The sequence below is a fragment of the Taeniopygia guttata genome, chromosome 8 (genome assembly GCF_048771995.1).
Source record: "Taeniopygia guttata chromosome 8, bTaeGut7.mat, whole genome shotgun sequence".
Lineage (NCBI taxonomy): Eukaryota > Metazoa > Chordata > Aves > Passeriformes > Estrildidae > Taeniopygia > Taeniopygia guttata.
In genome coordinates, this window is record NC_133033.1 from 162,186 (window position 1) to 176,562 (window position 14,377).

Consider the following 14,377-nt stretch of genomic DNA (forward strand, 5'->3'; position numbering starts at 1 on the left):
TCAATGTTAAGTTTACTAGTTTTTTAACAGTCTGAGATACATAAGCTAAGTTGTGACCACATCCACAGTTTCTATTAAATTGTATAGCTCCTTTTTTTGTTTCAACTATGGCGATTTACCTGAACATCCAGTTTGGCCTCTAGTTTTCAAGTAATTTTTTTTTTGTTTTAATTGAGCAGATATTCTTTAATGAAGCATTTATATATGTTAAAAGTAAATACCTGAAATACAAATTTCATTTATTCAAGCTTCAGGGATGTGAACAGCCCTGTTAGCCAATACTTAGTTTTAAGTTAAGTCTTTGCAGAAGACTGGATAAATTCTTGATTATGAATCCTTAAATATGTAAGCAGGTTACCTAGTGTTGCAGTTTTGAATGAGGTAATGGAGCATCAGACAGAGTTATGTTATTTGTAGTGACCTGCTAAACTTCAGAGGCTATGTATATAGAATTCATTACTTATGATTGTGTTGTTTATTTTTCTTTCTATTTAGACTTTTAACACAACCAATGTGACTAAATTGTGCCCAGGTGCTCAGTGTACTTTTGCTTTTTATGGAGGAGAAAGCCTGTACCATAAGTACATCTTCATCTTCCAGTTAGCCAATGCCTTTGTCTTTCTCTGGCTGGTAAACTTTGCAATTGCACTGGGTCAGTGTACCCTTGCTGGTGCCTTTGCCTCTTATTACTGGGCCTATCGAAAACCAGCTGATATTCCACTGTGGCCGCTCTTCTCTTCATTTGGACGAGCAATACGGTAAGACTGTGGAGCTGGAACCGAGCCTTTTCATGTATCTGACAAGTGCTCTTTTTCCATCTAGGGAAGCCAATCTTAGAATAGCGTAAGAAAATTATTAGTCAGCATTAAGGTTTAATCTCGGTGGCAGTCAGGCCCCCGCCACAGCCACCTGCTTGGTCCCCCACAGTGGGGTGGAGGAGAGAATCTGAAGTGTGAAAATACAAAGGCACGTAGGTTTAGATGAAAACAGTTTAATAGGTAAAAGAAAGCTGCATGCACAAGCAAAGCAAAGCAAGGAATTAGTTCCCCATTTCCCACAGGCAGGCACGTGTTCAGCCATCCCCAGTGTATCAGGGCTTCTCCATGTATAGCAGTGTCTTGGAAGGACAAATTCCATAACTTCAAATGCTCCCCTCTTACCCCCCGCTTCCATCTCCGCTGTTACTGCTGAGCACAGGACAGTATGGAGTGAAGTATCCCTGGGGTCAGTTGGAGTCAGCTGTTCTGGCCATGTTCCCTCCCAGCTCCTCATGCACCCCCAACCTACTTATCACTGGGGAAGAGTGAGGAGCAGAGCAGTTCTTGGTGCTGTGCAAGTGCTGCTCAACAATGGCTAAAACATTGGTGTGTTATCACAATTGTCCTGGTCAGAAATCCAAACCATAGCATAGAACAAGCTACTAAGAAAAAAACTAACTCTAGTCCATCCAACCAGCACAACTGAGAAGATGTAGTTATTAGGGGAAGGCTGTATCCTGTAGCCCAACAGCACCAAGGCTGCTGCAGCTCCCTGCCCCTAGGTCCAACCCATTGTAATGCTGAGCAGGTACTCTCAGTAGACACAAACATGAAATACATGTACACAACACGTGTACACAGATTGAGAGACAGACACAGCACTCACAAACACCAACAACAGCAATGGCTCCATCCTGTTCCTCTGTGGTGGATCAGGATGAAGGTCCATTCGTTTTATGTAATTCCCAAGGATGGACCTTCCTTCACTTCTGATTTTATTTGTATATATACATACATATATGCATACATATATCCTATGTACATAGGCACATGTGTGACGTAACAGTCAAATATTTTGTTTTTAGATATCATACAGGTTCGCTGGCATTTGGAGCCTTAATTCTTGCAATTGTCCAGCTTATTAGAGTAATACTGGAATACCTGGATCACAAACTGAAAGGTGAGATTTATTAATTTGCCCCAAGTTGTTAAGACCTTCCTTGCTAAATTACTTCCTTACTTTCCCAAGCTGTTTTTTAGCAAGGAAAAGAGACTAATTCCACATTATCCATTGTAGTTTCTTTTGAAGCCAGTAAATTTGTATTTATTTACTCAAGCTGAGTCTGTGTTCTTGGGAACCTGATGCAAAGTTCTGATGGGATATGAGTCTGATCTAATTGAAAGCTAGTGAGTTAAATTTGGTTGAGAGAAAGAGTCCATACCTAGAAATTAAAAAAAAAATTCAAAAAATAACAATTTAAAGTCTTCTTCTGAATAGCTGTCTACATTCTGAAGACTGTGGATGAGTTCTATGTATGATGTACTCTCTCCTGCTCTTTTCAGGTACTCAGAACTCCTTCACTAGATTCCTACTCTGCTGCCTCAAGTGCTGTTTCTGGTGTTTGGAAAAATTTTTAAAATTTATAAACAGAAATGCCTACATCATGGTATGTGCCATGTCTCCATGTTGTCTCCCCTATCTAAGACATTAAAACATCCTAGACACTACTAGTTCAGAAGCCAGCAGTTCTTGAATCTGCTGATAATGGGATTTATGGGAGTTTTCAGTACATGTGTGTGGTTCTACTTTGAAAAAGTAAGATTTTTTTTTCCTTCTAATTTCAACCTCTTTTTTTCTCTGTCTTTGTCTATCACCCTCACCCCCAAAATAAGTGGGAAGGGATGGAATAACTAGCTAACTGTTCTTGTAATTCAATAACTGATATCCTGATTTCAATAGGAATATTAGCTTATTTCATATTGCATATTGATGACATTTCTGTTTGAAGGCAATATTTGAATAAGGAGGTCAGAAGGCATGTGATGATTGTATTTCCACCTGGAAGTTAAAAGCACAAATTCTACTAGCAGAAGTAGTGATATTTCTCTCAAATAAGCGTTCTGAGCTTCCAGATAAGAGAAGTTTGAAATCTTCACATAAATTAACATACACAGATTTCAGTCTAGGGTGTTCTGGCTTGAAGCAATTTCAGTGATTGAATGGTACAGTCACACTTCTTGTCTCAAAGGAGGTAGCTGTAGTGGGTCCATTACAACCTGTGTTGATGCAATGGATATTTCAAATTTTTGTCGTCTTGAAGAGGAAGCGTTTTTGACAATCTTCTTTACAGTTCATAAAATGTCTAAGCTGAGAGCTGTTCTAGTATAGCTTACCCTGGTGGACACTATTCCAGGAAGAAGTAGTTTTGCTCCTGAATAACTTTAGCTGCTTTACTTTATGCAGATTTCTTCTTCAGGGAAAACAGCATTACGTCCAAGGAGGTAACTACAGGGGTCAGCTCACTTCAGTTCTACAAGTGCCTATTCTTTTCCACTGACTATAAATCTAGTTTAGGTAACTAGCAAAGGGAGAAGAATCCCTCAACAAATACCTTTTTTGCTCTGCTTGGCAAACTAAGTACTTAGTCTACTACCTGTGAGATCACAAGGGGTGGCATGCTCATCACCAGGTGATTTGTAGGGCAAAGATGGATAATATTCTGTCCCAGCTGATGGGAAACATTGAGAAGTAGGGTGTGACTGAGGAAAGTGTTTTATGTTCATCTGAGTTCCAAGGCCACATATGAGGGAGAACTATGCATTACATGCAGATAGATCCTGGCATATGAGAAGGTATCCTAATTATTTAAATTATTTAACAGCCACTATTATTTTACAGATTGCCATATATGGTAAAAACTTCTGCACCTCGGCAAAGGAAGCATTCTTTTTGCTCATGCGGAATGTGGTGAGGTAAGGGACTATCAGTCCTTGGAAATGTCAGTTCTTACTGTTGCACGCTGTGGGCACACTTCCTTCCTCTCCCATATCTTCTCCAAATACTGAGTGCTGCTTCTGTCCTCAAACGTGGCCCTCACTTATCACACTCAGTGTGTATCAGCAGGCTGGCCAGTATAGTTACCTATGCAGGGTTGATGCAATCACATGATTTTGTTGTGATTGGTCCTTTAAATTCCTAAGTACCCAGTACATTGTAATAGTGCCTCCAAGAAACAAGTGGAGCCCCTTAGAGGAGATCTGCAGATACATGGGAATGGGGTGCTCATCATCTGCCATATGTTTATTTTTTTGAGCTTTGGTCCACTTGGTCTGAGAAGGGGAAAGCAGAAAAACCCAAGTCCTCAGATTCATTCAGAAATCCTATGAGGTGTCGGAGAGTGGAAGTAAAGAAGACAGAATACTTTCAAAAATATTGTCTTCAACATAACCAGATGTCCTCTGATGCTTGGAAACTTCCTGGCCCTTTTCTCCACTACTGAGTGTGTTGTGAAACTCCCTGTTCTCATCAGCACTTTCCTTCATTGCTCCTGGCTCCTCCTTTGCTACTCTAAGATCAAAACATAATGGGAGAATAACTCAGGAGCAGGCTATATAGATGCAATAGAACACAATCTAATCACCAAGCAAGAGACTCAGTAAAACTGGTTCGGTGGTTTAAAGCATTAAGTGAAGGACTGGAGGAGGAGGGAAATGGAGTTGGAGGCTGAAAGAGGAAAGTGGAAATGGTGCTTAAGAAAGAAGAGGAAAGGACTGGAGTTGGGAAATGGAATATCTTCACTGTGTTACCCTGCACTGATATGAGAACACTGATGTCCATACTGAGTAATGCCTGTGCAATAGAAAAGAGAATCTGCCTTAATTTCCTTAGAGAATATCACCTCTCTGCCTTTTATGATTTTGCTATTAATCAGTAAGAATAATAGTTAAAAGCTAGACATATAATTCTGTTGTTTCAAATAAAGATGTTTTTGTCTTGGGTATTTTCTAAATCTGAATTCTGACAGGTTAATGATGATTTGTCTCTTTAGTAGTTTTTAGCGTTTATTTTTCATAGTAGTCAGTACTGTATATTCCCATATCCATAATGGTAATATGGCCCTCAGTGCTGTCAAGAGGTAGATGACACAAAGTTCATTTTTCATCCTATTATTTATCTGCAGTTTCTGGTAAGACAGACTGGCAGAAAACATTGAGCAGAAACTCCCTGCCATGCTTCAATGAGAGCTGCAGATTTATTGTCAGCTTTTCTGTCTCCTTCTTTCATCTGTAATTATCTTCCCGTTTTGAGGTTTCCTGCCTTCTGTGTTGTACCATGATATCTTAAAACAGTAGATTTGGCATATTATGGAGTCATGAAAGATAGCCAGATAGGACCCAGTGAAAAGGAGGCCTGCCAGCAATCTACATAAATATGGCTTTTTGTTTTGATACGTACTTCTATTCTGGCCTGGCTTATCTGTGCCCCTAGAAGTAAGGCTGAAATAAAAATATTTTGAAGTTTTGGGTTGGTTCATTTATTTTAACCAACCTGAGGAATAACAGTCTTCATGTCAGTCCTGTAGCAGCATTGCTACATTAAGGCCTTGCCCAACAAAGGCTCAGTGCTTTTTTGCCTCCTGAGATTATGCTGTAGCAACACCCATCTCAGCACTCACTGCCCGTCTGTGTTGTCAGCCTGTAAAACCAGCAGAAGACAGCTTCTGGTCATGTTTTGCAATTATCCATAGATTTAAGGAGAAAGAACACAAATGTCTGGTTTGTGATGATTATGTCTCATTTGTCCTTCGCTAAACAGGGTTGCAGTTCTGGACAAAGTTACAGACTTCCTTCTATTTTTGGGGAAAATCCTTGTCGCTGGTGGTGTAGGTAAGATGTTTGTTTGTTTTCTAAATTATATGCTCTATTTTCCGGTACCCACAAGCATACCTGCCATATTAATTTATGCTTAGTTAGCAGCTGGAGGTTCTCATTGGTCTGACTATATGGAAATCTGTTTCTGTGTTTCTAGGATTTGCTAGATTGATCAAAAAGCTTGGGATTTTTTCCCCTTTCTCCCCCCTGCCCAATACCTGGCTTGCCTTGACAATATCTTTTTTTCCATAATTGCTTTTACAGGTCTTGAATGTGTGGCTGCAGCCACAGCATCATAGCTGAATTAAACCAAATTCAGGTCCAATAAGTCACAGTCAGTTCTCCTTTTGTAAGAACTGAACAAAATTGCAAATGAGATTCACCTGGTAACAGACAATTGCCTACTAATGTGGCGGTACAGGTCTGCAGGAATGGACCTGAAGCTCTGCTGTATTTGAGCCCATTATATCTATAAGCTATAGTAAAAGAAATAGGGTATTTCTAGCATCCTTATAGGGTTTTCTTGGTTATCAGTAGATATCAAATAGATTATTCAGTAGAGTAGTTGTCAAGTAGACTATTCATGGTTTTCTGTGACAGAAAAGTGTTTTTCTATTTTTTTAAATGAAGCACTTTCAGAAATTCAGGTTGGCAGTGTTCTGTTGTGTTTTTTCCAAATTGTCACAGCAGTTTCAAAAAACTATTTTACAAATAACCATATTTGGTATTCTGTATACTTTCAAAGTTAACTAATTAATTATATTTTAATCAAAAGTAAAACTAGTACCAAGAGCTGATATAAACTATTTTGTCATCACTGTAGAATTACATTATTTATTAATTTTGCTGTTAAATTCAGTAGAATGGTGAAACAAAACAACTCATTAAAGTCTTTCTGGGCCCAGTCATATCTTTATGGTAATTGATTAATTTACATAGCTCTTCTGTTAGATAATTAGTATTGGAAGATATATTGTTTACAAACTTTTATTGAAATCAGCCTTGGATCTGTTGTCTGTCCTATCCATTCTTTAGATCCTGGGAAACCAGGGTTAGCATGGGAATCACTAATTGCCTGTGCTTCTTGCAGGTGTTCTTGCATTCTTTTTCTTCACACAGAGAATACCAGTCTTTGCACAGGAAGTGCCAATGCTAAATTACTACTGGGTACCATTGTTGGTAAGGCAACCATTTCATTTCCTGAATGCCTGGGGCAGTTTGAGGTGCTCAGACTACTCAGGGCATGGTCTGGTAACAACTTCTTTGGTCAGCATCTCATTGGCATAGTATCCACTCAAGTGAGGACTGAGCTGCTACACTCCAGTCCTTGGGATCCTTCACACAGAAGTGGCACTGCAGTGACTCTGAATCATCAGCAAAATTAGGTTTCACATCTCCTCAGAGTTCCCAGACAGCAAGACACTGATGACAATATGGCTTCTAATGGAAGGGATTTGCAATGCATCTCTCTCTCTCCTTTTGTAGGCCCCTCTTAAACTTCAGAACATCTCTAGGCTGAGTGGTTCTTGAAGGAGTTCAGAATATTCTTGGCATATATTCTCCTCAGAGGTTGAAATAATAGCTTCAGTTTGGAGCTATTTCCAGCTAGAAAACTGGAAGCCACCACATGTTAGGATGCAGTGTTTTGAACTTGTGATGCCTGTCCACAGCAGTAGAAACCTTTCGGAGAAATACAGAGCTGACATTAAATTCTTCTAAATTTTTGTAGCAGACTAGGCTTCTGACCTGTGTTAATATTACCACAATGATGCTGAAAGAAATTTGGACGTTTATTGTGGTTTGTTTTTTGTAGACGGTCATCATTGGCTCCTACCTAGTTGCACACGGGTTCTTCAGCGTCTATGCAATGTGTGTCGACACGCTTTTCCTCTGCTTTTGTAAGTACAGTAATACCTGCAAGTCATGGAAAGAGGAGTAGAAAATCACCTTATCTATTCCTTACAGAAGTCTGGTGACATACTAGCAAACTGCATGAAAAATTAGCAGCTTCTTCTTTTCATATTGGCTCTGTGATACAGTCTTCCATGCTTTAGTATTCAAATTTAATTACTTTAAGAAGTCTAAGGTAGCTTTATGGTTTATGGAAATGTCTGGCTTTTGTTTTTCAGATGTTCCTTAGATTTTATTAAGTTTGCTTCTGGGTGCTTTATGAAGAGCCCTGTACAGTATTGATTTGCTTAAGCATCTTGACAGTAACAAATATATTCCTTGGTATATAAGTGGTACTTTGTCTTCAGTTTAATAACCCTGAACAAAGTATTATGCTGAATTACCTCAAAGATTCTGTGAAATACCACTTGAAGCTAACTGTCCCCCGGACTTCCAACGGCACACAATCATAGGCCCTGTCAAAGGGACTACTGTTCAGGCTGTCCAGTCAGAGAATACTAAAATCGCAAAAGAAATCTGCTGTTCTTGAATTAGGAAATGATTATAAGAAGCAGATGTCCTTAGCATGTAGTACCTTCCATTGTGCTGTGTTTTTCTATAATGCAAGCCATTCTGGTAGGTCCAGGTATGTTGCCATGTGACAGGACACAAGTAGAAGTTAGTTACATGGTAGTGATTGTTCTTGAAATTCTAAAATTATTTGATAATACTAAGGGAAATAGTCATAGGCTTGATCTTTCATAAATATGCACTATTTATTACTGAAGTGAGGTAAACTTGGTAATACTGATTCTTTAAACACTCACTTTAAACACTCACTTCCATAGAAACTAAGGTTAGCAGAGATTCTGAAAAACTGGGTTGCCAAAGAATCTCAGGAACAAGATCAGTTAGAAACCTCAAAATTGGTATTTATTTGAGAGCTGCATCCTTTTAATCTCATTTTATGGACTTTGGGTCTAAGCAAACATGATCATAGGCAGACATAGCACTAATAACACTCAACTCCTACTTTTCTTTAGGGAAAAAAGTAATGTCTACCTTGTTGTTTTAAATTCATATTCTGTTCTGCTTCCCATGCTCCCATTAAGTAATGAACAATAGATCAGATAGAATATTGTTAATTCATGGCAACATGTTTTCAAATGAACTTTATCTTAGGCAGTGAAAAATGGTCCAGTTTTAGAAAGTGCTTAACTCCATGGCTGTCTTTGTGACACATTTTCTAGCAAGAGATTTCCAAAATTCCAGGGTTAGTAAAGGAATGAGAGTTTCTGAAAATTTCTACCTATACTGCCAAACCAAAGATCTGGAGAATAAAAGTGATATATTGCTATCATTAAAACATGGCAAGATGATTGTGTCTCTGCATCATGTAAAATGTCTTGTGGTCTAAGAAAATAGAAATGTTATACTGCCCTTCATCAACTTAATAATAAAGCTAAAGTATCTCGATTGAGTTTCTTTTGATGTTGGGTCTATTGCTTTCTCCTTTTTTCAGTTCTGTTTGTGTCTCTGTGCATGTGGTTGTATCACTGTTTCCTTTTTTGACTGGTTTTGCTCTGTAAATTCAGGTGAAGACCTGGAAAGAAATGATGGATCTACAGCAAAACCCTACTTCATGTCAGCTAGCCTCCACCGAATTCTAGGGAAGAAGAAACTAAGCCCTAAGAAGGCAGCAGGATAATGAACGCTAAACCTCAACATCAAAAAGTGTCACTTTTAAGCAAAACGTGTATACAGTAGGCAAAAGTAAAAACTGTAAATTATGCTTCTGGTTAATGGGTGATTCTTTTTTCCTTTTGCTTATATATAAAAAAAGAGCAAAATTGGTAACATTTAACTAGTTTAAATGCTTAAAGTAACAGCTGTGAAAACAAGGCCACATTTTAGTTTATAGAGTGCCTATGAAAAGGAAAATGTAAATTTGAAACTTTTATAAGTGTATAATGATGTTTTAATAACTTTTGTAATACATGTTGCTGCCTTAGGTGACAGCAGTTTTGATAATGTTTCTTACAAGTGTATATTTGTAAAAGAAATTCAGGCAATTTTTTGAAAGCACTAACGTATAACCTAATTAGCCATAAAAAGATAGTTTGAGACTCTAGTTAAATGAGGAGATGGTACTAAATTTGTAAATATGGTGCTATGATTGTATTTTTTTGTACAAGCTGGTTCACAGCTATTTAAACTGTGATTATACATGCATTAATGATTACCTATACTGAAAAATGTAGTGATATTTTAATCACATCTACAACTGCATCTTTTAAGACATGATGGTACCCTGCAGATCCCAAAGAAGGTAGTCAGAAAATACTTAAGTTGATACTGCTTAAAGTGAAGTATTCTGCGAGTTGTGCTTAAAAGATTATGTAACTGAGAGAAAGTCCCACTGCAGCTGAAGTGATTTGTGGTTCACACAAATGAGGTTTCATCTGGTACAAGATGGTGAATGTATAATTTTTAGCTGATGTCTAAGAGAGATGCACGTGTTAATATCCCCCTGTCCCTGACAAGTCTCTGAATGCGTTCTGTGTTACAAGGAGGTTGAGCTCCACCAAAGGGGAAACTAAATGCAGTCGTTTTTTTAATTGAATGAAAGTCTTTGCTCTGTGTGTGTGCACAAAGAGTTCCATTGCCTCTGCCCAGCTTAGAAGGGCTCCTGCCAAGCCATTGGAATGACTGTGCAGGTGCAGAGCACCAGGGCTGCACTTTCACCACGTCTCTGTGCTCCCAGTGGCTCACACAGTAAGGTACTAGGACATTGAACTCAAATCTTCTCATGGTGCAGGATGAATTATTCAACTACTGAGAGATGCTCTTAAAGATTTAGTTTGCTTTTTGATTATTAAATTTGCCCAGTCATTAGTACAAAGTCATTAATACACCTGTTGCTAGAAAGCACATTAACATTTGATGTGGTTTATAACCCTCCCAGTAGTGGAACTGTCACTGCCATTAAGTAGCAGCTCTGATGATCGAATAAGTCTTAACACCGGAGAGTTTATCAAGTCTGTTACTGCCAAGGCAGAGCTAAAAAGACTTTAATTTATTAGTCTCCTGGGGGAGCCAAGGACCCAGCCATACTGAGGCCTGCCCCTAGTTTTCATGGATTCCAATGCATTGAAGAAGTTATTCCAGCACTTTCCAGGAGTGGCATGTGCCATACATTCGCCAGTTCTGTGACAGGAGTTTAGCACCTGGAAATACTTTTCTAACCCTAGATGTCCATTGGTGTCACAAAAAGAAGTGCACATTCTTTTCCAGATTATTTGAAGGCAAGTTTCTGGGGAAAGTTTACTGACCATCTACATCCCAATGGGATTTTGCTCTCTAACTTACAGCTCTGGTTTGTGATGTCTGTGATCACTGCAAAGGCAGTAATTCTGTCCTTGATGCCATGGGTCTGGGCTCATGTTGATATACAAGCAACCACCATCCCCACCCTTGTAGTTGTGGGCATGGTTAGAGCTTGAAATTTAGTGACCTGAGGTGCAGGTGGGAGTATCCTTTTAAGCTTTCTCTTTGGTCCAATGTTTGCTGGAGCCCTTTTTGCTGAAACAAAAATGAGGGGTTCAGTTTAGGACTCAAATAATGTAAAATAAAGGCATATGGTAGCTACTGATTATAGGAACCTTTAGATTTTCGTAACCCCCCACTGAGATACCCTAGAGGAAACTTGACTTTTAGAAAGGACTGAGAAACCCACTTTTGGGGAAAAAAGGACTCCTGAGAGATGAAGTTTTTCATTATCATCAGCATCATCATTATCATTCCTTTCTCATTATGTGCATGGTATGGATTACACAAATTCCCCCATGATTCTAATATTTTTTGAGAATTAAGTCAGTAACTTTTGGGGGTATGTGTAACCATTCTGTGATTAAAGAAGCTGTTTGTCTTATTACAGTCCATGTTCTAAATATTTTTTTTCCTTTTAATACTACTGATTAATTTTCAGCTAAAGAAACTGTAATACATAATCTATATTTCTACTGGACTTGAGTGTCTTACTGGGAGCTCAATTGAAAAAGCATATTTCTGAATATAGCTTGCTTTTTTATCATATGAATGTAACCACAGAGTTTACTAAGAATAAAACATAATAGAAATAATATACAGTTATTTGATTAGAAAACTTTTGTAACAAACCTATGCATTTACTAAAGGAATTTCTAAAAGTGAACGTTTTAAATTGTATTATTATTTATATATGGTAAAAATTATATATATGTATAAATTTGCTCCTCTCGCTATTTTGTGAAAGTATTTAGAATGTAACTGATCATCCTTTCTGAGAAGAAAATTTAAAAGCCATTTTCTTATGATGTAATTGTGAGAACTGTGAAAATACAAAGCAATACCATGTAGATTTTGTAATCAATAAATACAGTAAATAGTAGGTATTTAATATTAAAATTGGCTTTTTAGAAATAGATTGCTAATAATTAGGTAAAATTAATATAAATATTTACTTGGGAAAGGTTCACCTAAGATGTTTCAAGACTATCATATTATAATGATTCCTAATTAATCCTGTGGGCCAGAGTCTGCATATGTGCACCACAGAGGAGGTACTAATATTGACATTTCTGGATTTGGACTTTTACTTTGTTGCTTGCTTTAATATAAAATTAAAAATTCCTTTTTCACTTTAGAGAGTGGAAGATGGTAAAATTTGCCACGTGCTTTGCTGCTGAGCCTGCCGGGGCTGGTGGTGCAGTGCCCACAGTGCCGCCAGCGGCACTGGTCTGTGCTGGCGGTGCTGACAGATGCAGGGCGTGGGAGAGCCCAGAACCAGCAGGTTCCTGAGCTGCCCAGGGCATGCCAGGGTCAGGGCTGTGAGTCAGGCTCATGCCAGGCACCTTCCCCCGGGAGAAGCTTGCTTCTTTCTGAAGAAATACCCTTTTACATGAGTAGAAAAAAAAACATTCTCAAGATCACAACAAGCAGAATGTAGAAACCAAGACAGTAGAAAACACCTGCTATCACATCCATGTGATCATGTTTGTTTAGTTTGGTTTGGATTCATTGTATCTCACTAAAGCATATTACTGAGTGGCTTTCATTTACATGTTTTATACCAAAGTTTTAATGTCAAGCCTTCAAATTTTGTAAGAAAAAAGAAAAACAAACCACAAAAAAAAAACCACCACACACACGCACACGCACACATAAACACAAAACCATCAAAGCAAACCAAAAAAAAAAAAAAAAAACCCAAAAAAACCACCATGGAAACAAAACACAGAATCAAGAAGATGGGATCGTTTCTTCTGATGAGGGTTTTTTTTTTCAAAACAGTATTCAGCAGATGATTCTTGGGTGATCCAAGGATGCTGAGTATTCTTTTAAATGTTAGTATTTAATGAAATATTTTACTATTGCATGTTCTGCTGTAGAACGGGAAAAATATTTTGGTGGATGCAATGTCAGGCTGATTCTTCAATTGTCAGTAAGCGTTCTTCCACAAATGGGTTGTCAGAGAAGTGGTTATGAAGAATAAACTGACTGTTTTTGAGTAACCCAGAATGTCTCCCTTTGACCAGTTGCTCAGCCTGGACAGCTGTATCCTTGCAGACAAAGTGCCTTACTGGCTGTTACTTCACCTGACTTATATTTTGAAATTCATTTATACCATGTAGACTACAAAACAGAAAAGGCTAGAGAGGAAAACCAACACTTTGTTTCATATTGACTAACAAAAAATCAACTGTAGTAAGGATGTCAGATGTGTTTGCACTGTGTGATGCAGCACCCTGTTGCTGTTGAGAGATTATGAAAGTTGATGGTGTGGTCTGGGAGAAAACGTGACAATAGTGTTGCAAATAAATGAAAACAATGCAAGACTGTTCCATTTTTATACAGTAGATTTTTAAAATAGCTTTAATTTGTGGTATAGTGGACTTCTGAGTAGGGCCTATTCTGCTTTCTGTTTACAATGATCATGTGTATTGTACCTGTGTAACTGTGGGTAGAACTGGGCTCTTGCTACTTACAAAAGAAGGAATAAACCTAAAAATTACATGTATGTTACTGTAATACATCTATTTGTGTGTTTATAAGCATAAAGTTCCTTCTCCATTTCAAGACTGATAATTTCCTATTCTGGAACTGTTTTATAAAATGTTTTAAATTTTTAAACTTTTGATACAGGCAATGATTTTTGGGGTAATTTGTAATTTGTGCTGCACTGTAAACAATTAGAAAATGAGTGTTTCTTCATGTTCAAGTAACACTAGTGCTATTAGTATTAAAATTGTCTGTTACTCTATGCTACAGAATGTCCACACGCTTTTGTCCCAAATAATGAGTTTTAATGCCATTAAAATGGCTCTTTGAGGTTTAAGAAATCAAAGGTAGGTTTCATTAATATGGTTCTTAAGATTGTACTGTTTTGTCACGAGCACAATGATTTGAGCTCTAAATCCTGTTGCTTCTGCTATGCAGAAATAGAAACCTATTGTTTAAACATCTTTGATAACGGAAGTGCTTAATTCTATTGTTACTTCGCCGTTTTACAGTTCTTGGGGATTGTTCTAATAAAGATTTCGATACAAGCCGGAGTGGCTCTGCACCGCGCCGGGCTGTACGCGGGGCTGTGCGGGGCGGGCTGGGGGCGGCTCCGGTGCGCGGGGGCGGAGCGGGGCGCGGGGTGCGGGACGCGTTCCGTGCTGAGGGCATGCGAGAGCAGAGGAGGCCCGGAGGGGTCATGCTGCTGCCCCTGGTTGGAGGGGAATTCTGGGGTTTATTTATAAAGGATGGAAGATTGTTTGTTGCATTTTTTAATTTAATATTTTTTTTAACAATGTAACAATGAACCATACTGG

The 14,377-nt window shown here is 38.3% G+C and overlaps 1 protein-coding gene across 7 annotated transcripts in view; it reads left to right on the plus strand.

Annotated features, from left to right (window-relative positions):
- SLC44A5 (solute carrier family 44 member 5) overlaps positions 1 to 14,107 on the plus strand; it is a 68,324-nt gene extending 54,217 nt beyond the window's left edge. For all 7 annotated transcript variants that reach the window (XM_030278595.4, XM_030278592.4, XM_072932748.1 and 4 more), the window contains 8 exons: positions 496 to 758; positions 1,844 to 1,938; positions 2,322 to 2,425; positions 3,658 to 3,731; positions 5,575 to 5,645; positions 6,721 to 6,809; positions 7,444 to 7,528; positions 9,116 to 14,107. In XM_030278595.4, coding sequence (XP_030134455.2) covers positions 496 to 758; positions 1,844 to 1,938; positions 2,322 to 2,425; positions 3,658 to 3,731; positions 5,575 to 5,645; positions 6,721 to 6,809; positions 7,444 to 7,528; positions 9,116 to 9,228 — 894 coding nt within the window. In that variant the 3' untranslated portion in view covers positions 9,229 to 14,107. The remainder of the gene's footprint in view (positions 1 to 495; positions 759 to 1,843; positions 1,939 to 2,321; positions 2,426 to 3,657; positions 3,732 to 5,574; positions 5,646 to 6,720; positions 6,810 to 7,443; positions 7,529 to 9,115) is intronic.
- The last annotated feature ends 270 nt before the right edge of the window (positions 14,108 to 14,377 follow it).